This window comes from Phaenicophaeus curvirostris, chromosome 4, assembly GCF_032191515.1.
Source record: "Phaenicophaeus curvirostris isolate KB17595 chromosome 4, BPBGC_Pcur_1.0, whole genome shotgun sequence".
In the NCBI taxonomy this organism is placed as follows: Eukaryota; Metazoa; Chordata; class Aves; order Cuculiformes; family Cuculidae; genus Phaenicophaeus; species Phaenicophaeus curvirostris.
Genome location: NC_091395.1, coordinates 12,814,543 through 12,822,255, shown reverse-complemented (window position 1 = coordinate 12,822,255; position 7,713 = coordinate 12,814,543). Strand labels below are relative to the sequence as shown.

Here is a 7,713-nt window from a genome sequence, read left to right as displayed (position 1 = left end):
GCACACATCTACCATGAGTGAGTCTGTGCTTGTGTCTGTTACAGCACAGAGATGTTTCGTCAAGGCTGTGAAAGAACATCTCTTTTAATGACAATAATCAGTAGTAGAACAGCGCTGAGATCCCTCCGTTTCTTGCCAGGCTATAAGCTGGGTTTTTTTCCCCCTCCTCTGTGTTTTTATTTATTCAGCCTCAGTGGCTTTAGCGGAAGTGTTGTCCTTCACAAAAATTGAATTTAAATAGTTTCCTAAATAGCTTGTTTTAGTCTTAGTGTTTCAGAAGCTGGTAATTGTTTGTGTAAGTATCCTTAAAATACAAATGATGCAAGAATGAACCGTGAAATCTTATCTCTTATGCCATTTTACAATTGCCATTCAATACTTGGCTTTGAAAGAAAACTGTCCTGCAGGATGAAAATTTAGTTAGCTCTTAGGTGCTAGATGGCAGCTGTAAAATAACATAGGATGACTGACGTTTTTTATAACATTCTGATTCTATTGATTGTTTTTAGATGTAGAGGATATTGCTTTATCTTATAAAAGGTCGTAGTATAGAATAACACGAGAATCCCGCTGTTGCTGTTAAAATGAGTGGGCAAATAGATGGATATGCATTTGCTCAGCTTTGTTTTAACCACAACCAGTTAAACAATGTCATTTGATCAGAATCTAACATTTTTAGGATGTATTCAGATGTTTTTTCACAAAACTGGTGATTGATGCGTTTGCAAAACTTCTAACGCTAAGCACCAGTTACGACAAAACTTTGTTACTCAAATCATCACCCCTGGGCTGTGCAGCCTGGCAGAACCAAGGTACGTAGCTGAGAGATGAAAAATTCCAACATTTTTAATAGGCTGCAAGTTAGTTCTATAACAATCCAGTGCGCACTTAAAAATACCGTGTTTGCTGCCACAGTGATATACTGAAAGCTAAGTTTGTCTGACTCCGTGGAGATTGAAAAATGGTGTTTATCGCAGTGGTAGGGAAAGAAGACAACTCCTGCAAAATGTACCAAGCAGCAGCCTGTAACAAACCCGCTGCTTTTAGATGTATTCCTGACTCTCAGGGTGTAAGGAACGTCTCTATCCTTTTGCAGACTCCAGTGCTTTCTGGATTCACGCTGGCGGGCTGCAGGGGGCACTGCGGAGGAGCCCGAAAAGTAGTTCACTTTCCCAAAGTTAAACCTCACTCACAGCTATCTCCGCTTCTGGCCTGCTGACACTTTCCGTTTCAATTAAAAAGAAAATCAATCAATCAATAACAAAAAAAAAAAAATCAACAACCACGCAAACAAGAAAGCTCCCTCCTCCTTTTCTTTTCCTCCTCCCGGTTCTCGCATTCGATGTTTTAATATATATTCCTGTACAACCAAAGAATGCTGTTCTCTTGTAGAGTCAGAGCAATAGTTACTGAAGACCCTCACAACACACACCCCTGCTCCGAATTAAAGAGGATACAGATCTTTGTAAATGACACGGGATCTGCAGTTTCCCCTTGTTCTTAGGCTGCTTTTGAGCAGAGCTATAATATTACCCCCTTTTGTGATAAAGTAATATTTCCCTGTTTTGTGATCGGTGATGCTGAAGAACAGTAAGAAGCTGTACTTCATTTCTCAAACTGATACTAAACAAAAGGTTTAAGGGGGGCAGAAGACATAATCATTAGTCCCAATGCAGAAAAGGTACTAATTACTACATTTATTTGTCCACCATTATTCTCCATCTCAACATAGTCAGGAATTGTTGCGACAGGAATGAAATTAGAACTGAATTTCATATTGCCGAGCACTTAAAGAAGACAAAGACAGTTCTTTACCACTGTCAGTAGCTTAGCGATAGTATCCTATGCTAATCTGCATTGGCAGAAATGAAGAAGGTTTAAATCAGATCTCATGACTAATGTATGAGTTCCCAATTTTCTTTATTTCCAGCTGCACGTTAGACCACAAGGGTGTCTCTCTGGGATAATTGTGTTTTATATAGGTATATTAAGAAAAAATAATTGGAAGTGCATAGATCATGGTGCTACTTAGAAAGCAACAATCAATTAAAATTGTGCGTGCCGTAGCTTTGTCTGCAAAACGGTTTAAAACCAGGTTCCCGGGATGTTATTCCTGATCCCTTAATCACCGGCACTCTATATGGAGGCAGCCACCATTCCCTTGGAAAAATGTTCCTGCCCAACGTGTCATGTTTCCCCTCTTGTTTAAAATAGAAAAGTTCAATGTGGTGCCTGCTCATTACGCAACAGTTTACACGGCGGGGACACAGGGTGCACACTGCTCCGGTGCGGGGTGCAGGGCTCCAGTGAGGGGTGAGGGGTGCAGGGCTCGTGTGTGGGGTGTAGAGCTCCAGTAAGGGGTTCAGGGCTCATATGTGGGGTCCAGGGCTCATATGTGAGGTCCAGGGCTCCAGTAAGGTGTGCGTTGCAGGGTGTAGGGCTCCAGTGCAGGATGAAGGGCTTCAGTGTGGGGTTCAGGGCTGGGGTGCAGGGCCCTGTAGGGGTGTAGGGCTCCAGTGTGGGGTGAAGGGCTACTGTGCTCAGGTTTGGGGCTCCCGTGTGTGTTTCAGGGCTCCCATGTGGGGTGCAGGGCTCCTCTGTGGGGTGTGGGGCTCCAGTATGTGTTTCAGGGCTCCCGTGCAGGGTGCAGGGCTCCAGTGTGTGTTTCAGGGCTCTGGTGTGTGGTGTAGGGTACTGCGTGAGGCGCAGGGCTCTGGTGTGGGGTGCAAGGCTCTGGTGCAGGGTGCTGGGCTCTAGTGGGTGTTTCGGGGCTCTGGTGTGGGTCTCTGATGTGAGGTTCTGGCGTGGGGTGCAAGGCTCTGGTATGGGTTTCAGGGCTCCAGTGTGGGTTTCAGGGCTCCAGTGTGGGTTTCAGGGCTCAGGTGTGGGGTGTAGGGCTCTGGTGTGGGGTGCACAGCTCCTGCGTGGGTCTCTAGTGTGTTTTGGGACTCTGGTGTGGAATGCAGAGCTCTGGTGTGGGGTGTGGGGTTCCGGTGTGGGACTCCAGTGTGGGTTTCAGGGCTTCAGTGTGGGGTGTGGGGCTCCAGTGTGAGGTGCGGGGCTCTGTTGTGGGGTGCAGGGCTTGGGTGTGGGTCTGCAGTGTGTGTTTCAGGGCTCCAGTGTATGTTTTGGGGCTCCAGTGTGGGGTGCAAGGCTCGAGGGTGGGGTGCAGGGCTCCTGCGTGGGTCTCTAGTGTGTTTGGGGCCTCTGGTGTGGGGTGTAGGGCCCCGGCGTGGGGCTCCAGTGCGTGTTTCAGGGCTCCCGTGTGGGGTGTGGGGCTCCCACGTGAGGTGCGGGGCTCTGCTGTGGGGTGCAAGGCTCCGGTGCGGGGCTCCAGTGTACGTTCCAGGGCTCCCGTGTGGGTCCCCAGTGCGTCCCGTGGCTGGGGCGCCGTTGTGGGGCGGGGGGGGGGCGGTGGGGGTGCCCGCGGCGCGCTGCGGCTCCGGCTCCCGCTCCCGGCGGGCGGCGCGTCCGCGCCGGGTTTTGCGCCGCGTCCCCGGGTCTGCGCGGCGGAGCCGGAGCCGGAGCTGCCGGCGCGGTGTTTACCGAGCGCTCCTGTCCTGATATCACTCCGCTGGGGGGGGGGGGGCGGGGGGGGGCGGGGGAGGAGGAGCAGAGCATTTGATCATTGTGATGGTGGCAGGAGGAGCGGCGGCAGCCAGAGCGCAGCAAACCCTTAGGCTCTATCAGCTCGGAAAAGACTTCACAGATCTACTTTTTTTTTTCTTTCTTTTTTTCTTTCTTTTTTTTTCTTTCTTTCTTTTTTTTCTTTTTTTTTTTTCTTCCTTTTTCATTTTTTTTTTCTCCCCTCAGCCCGGATTGTCCATGTGTTGACTTCCCCCAACCCTTGGATTTTGCTATTTAGGTTCCTGTTGAAATGCAACCCGGCAGCCAAAAAGTACTTCGCGAACACGGCGCGGCATAAACAACCCCCCAAACTTTTTTTTTTATTTTTTTTTTTTACTTTTTTTTTTTTTCTTCTTCTCTAGAAGGAAAAAATACAATCAGAAAGCGGCTCTGCCTGTCTCTTGATGCCGGGGAGCGCGAGTGAGCGTGCCCCGCGTGTGCCTGGGTGCGGGGGGGGGCGTGCGGGGGTGCCAGCCCGGGGGAGCGCGTCCTGCTGCCCTTTATCCATGGGGAGACAAGGATTTTGGCAGAACCGCCGGCAACCCCACGGGATCTGCTCGGAGATTATGGATTATAAAAAAGAAAAAGGAGGAAAGGAGCTGCTCTGATCACCCCGCGGAGTTTTTGCCACCCCGAACGCTGCTGCCGCCGCCGCTTAGTTTGTTGTGCTTCTCTTTTTTTTTTTTTTTGTGTGTGTGTGTGTGTTTGTTGGTTGTGGTGATAACCTTTTAGCACCTTCTCTCCTGATTCTCCCCCCCCTCCGCCTCCTCCTCGCGTCTCTTTTTAATGTTTTGGAGCCTCTCGAGAGGGATTGGCTGGGGGCAAAGAGAAACATTTGCTGGGATCGCTGCTTCCCCGGTCCATGGTGGTGCCCCCTCCCCCCTTTTCCTTGGGTTCTTTAAACAAGTATCCCATCAGGACCCCGGAGGAGAGCGCGCGTGTGTGTGTGTGAGGGGTAGGATCCCAAAAGTTCTTCCAAGATAAGTGTGCGCGGGGAAGACGATGGGGGATTTCGCAGCCCCCGCTGCTGCCGCGGCCAACGGCGGCGGCGGCGGCGGCAGCAGCGGCGGCGGCATCTGCATCAACAATAACGCGAGCGGCAGCCTCGGCGGGGCCGGGGCCGGGGCGGGCGGCGCTGCCCACGGCCCCCCGGCCGCTGCCCCCGGCCACGGCGCCGCCGTCCCCAAGCACAGCACGGTGGTGGAGCGGCTGCGGCAGCGCATCGAGGGCTGCCGGCGCCACCACGTCAACTGCGAGAGCAGGTACCAGCAAGCCCAGGCGGAGCAGCTGGAGCTGGAGCGCAGGGACACCGTCAGCCTCTACCAGCGGACCCTGGAGCAGAGGGCCAAGAAGACGGGCACGGCGGCGGGCAGCAAGCAGCAGCAGCAGCAGCAGGGCAAGCAGCAGCAGGATGCCGAGCCCGCCGCGGCCGAGCAGAGGAACCACACGCTGATCATGGTAAGGGGACGCGGGGATGCTCGCCGGGAGCAGCGGGAGGGCGCCCCCGTTGTTCGCCAGGAAGGGGACGGGGCTGGGAGGGGGCAGAGTTTGGAGGCTTGGACGGACCGTGGAGGTGGCAGAGCCGCGGGTAGCGGGGGGGCGGCTGCCCAACTTCTGAGGGGCGAGGGGAGCGGACAAACTTTCCTTCCCTCTCCTCTCTCCTCTCTCCCATCTCCTCTCTCTCCTTTCCCCTCTCTCTTCCCTCCTTTCCCCTCTCTCTTCCCTCCTTTCCCCTCTCTCTTCCCTCCTTTCCCCTCTCTCTTCCCTCCTTTCCCCTCTCTCTTCCCTCCTTTCCCCTCTCTCTTCCCTCCTTTCCCCTCTCTCTTCCCTCCTTTCCCCTCTCTCTTCCCTCCTTTCCCCTCTCTCTTCCCTCCTTTCCCCTCTCTCTTCCCTCCTTTCCCCTCTCTCTTCCCTCCTTTCCCCTCTCTCTTCCCTCCTTTCCCCTCTCTCTTCCCTCCTTTCCCCTCTCTCTTCCCCCCTTTCCCCTCTCTCTTCCCCCCTTTCCCCTCTCTCTTCCCTCCTTTCCCCTCTCTCTTCCCTCCTTTCCCCTCTCTCTTCCCTCCTTTCCCCTCTCTCTTCCCTCCCTTCCCCTCTCTCTCCTCCCTTCCCCTCTCTCCTCCCTCCCTTCCCCTCTCTCCTCCCTCCCTTCCCCTCTCTCCTCCCTCCCTTCCCCTCTCTCCTCCCTCCCCTCTCTCCTCCCTCCCCTCTCTCCTCCCTCCCCTCTCTCCTCCCTCCCCTCCCTCTCTCTTCCCTCCCTTCCCCTCTCTCTTCCCTCTCTCTTCCCTCCCCTCCCCTCTTTCCTCTTCTCCCCTCTCTCTTTCCTCTTCTCCCCTCTCTCTTTCCTCTTCTCCCCTCTCTTTCTTCCCCTCCCCTCCCTCCTCCCTCCTTTCCTTCACCCTCACCCTCTCCCTTCCCTCCTTTCCTTCTCCCTTCATCCTCCTTCTCCCTTCATCCTCCTTCTCCCTTCATCCTCCTTCTCCCTTCATCCTCCTTCTCCCTTCATCCTCCTTCTCCCTTCATCCTCCTTCTCCCCTTCTCCTTCTCCCCTTCTCCTTCTCTCCCCCTCTCCTCCTCCTTCTCCCCCTCTCCTCCTCCTTCTCCCCCTCCCCTCCTCCTTCTCCCCCTCCCCTCCTCCTTCTCCCCCTCCCCTCCTCCTTCTCCCCCTCTCCTCCTCCTTCCCCCTCCATCCCTCCCAGCCGGTCCCTTTCAGCAGCTGCCCCGGGGGAGAGGACGGGGATCGCTGCGGGGCGTGCGCCGCGGGCTGCCGAAAGCCAAAAGGAGGGATGTTTTGTTGCTTTTTTTGTTGTTTTTGTTGTTGTTGTTGTTGCCTGCGTGTTTCGCGAGGGCTTTGGGGCGGCTCTGCCGGCTGCCTGTTTAAATCCCGCCGCGGAGGGCGGTGCGATGGGAGCTCCGCACCCTGGGATATTTTTTTTAAAAAAAAAAAGTTGGGCACGTTCCTTGCCGGCGTGTGCGAGGAGCCCGGTTCCCCACGCGAGCGGCTGAATCGCTTCCTAAAGTTTCCTTGGGTTTTAAGGAGCTTAGCGAGGAGTGGAAGGAGGCGGGGGGGGGGGGGGGGGGGGTGGGGGGAGAAAGGGGGCGGGGGCTGAGCCGCCGGGAGCGAGTAGGAAGCGGAGTTTCCCTCTCCCAGGCTGCATCGATGATGAATAATAAGAGGAGGTGCCGGGGGTTGAGGGGGGGGGGAGCCGCCGCTCCGGCCTCCAGCCCGGGCTGGTGGCGGTGCTGGCGGCTCGCTGAGGCCGAGGGGGTGCGGGGAAAACCCCCGCGGGTGTCTGTCCGTCCGTCCGTCCGTCCTGATGCGCCGGGAGAGACCGGGTCCCCGCGGGGGCTTCGTCGCCTGCCGGGCGCACAATGGGCGGCGGGGAGGGAGGGGAAGGAGGAGGGATGGGGAGGTGCGAGGGCAGCGGGCGGCTTTGCCAGCCTCGCACCTCCCTCCCTCCCTCCCTCTTTATCTCCCTCTCTCTTTATCTCCCTCTTTATTTTTTGCGGCGGCCGGCAAAAGCCGAGGGGGAGCGGGGTGAGCCGCCCGCCTGCCTGCCGGCCTCTTCCCAGGTGGAGAGCAGCTCTCCCTTCTCCCTCTCCCCTTCTCCCTCTCCCCTTCTCCCTCTCCCCTTCTCCCTCTCCCCTTCTCCCTCTCCCCTTCTCCGGCACATCTCCCATGCTCCCTCTCCCTGCACATCTCCCTGCTCATCTCTCCTGCTTCTTTTCCCTACACATCTCCCTTCTCCTCACCATCTTCCCTGCTCCCTCTCCCTGCTCATCTCCCCGCTCCTCTCCATCTCCCCTGCTCCATCTCCTCTGCTTCACTTCCCTGCTCTTCTGCATTTCCCTGCACATCTCCCTGCCTCTCTCCATCTCCCTTGCTCTGTCTCCCTGCTCCTCTCCCTCTCCCCATCTCCCTCTGCCCACTCCTCTCCCCTGCACATCTCCCGTGCTCCCTCTCCCCTCCTCCCTCTCCCCACTCCTCTCCATCTCCCCACACATCTCCCCTGCTCCATCTCCCCCGCTCCTCTCCATCTCCCTGCGCAGAGGGCAGCCAGGAGGCGATGGGGAGAGGCCGGGAGGGAG

At 55.9% G+C, this 7,713-nt stretch overlaps 1 protein-coding gene across 2 annotated transcripts in view; it reads left to right on the top strand.

Annotated features, from left to right (window-relative positions):
• The first annotated feature begins 4,224 nt into the window (after positions 1-4,224).
• MAML3 (mastermind like transcriptional coactivator 3) overlaps positions 4,225-7,713 on the top strand; it is a 254,181-nt gene continuing 250,692 nt past the window's right edge. For both annotated transcript variants that reach the window (XM_069855257.1, XM_069855256.1), the window contains exon 1: positions 4,225-5,085. In XM_069855257.1, coding sequence (XP_069711358.1) covers positions 4,630-5,085 — 456 coding nt within the window. In that variant the 5' untranslated portion in view covers positions 4,225-4,629. The remainder of the gene's footprint in view (positions 5,086-7,713) is intronic.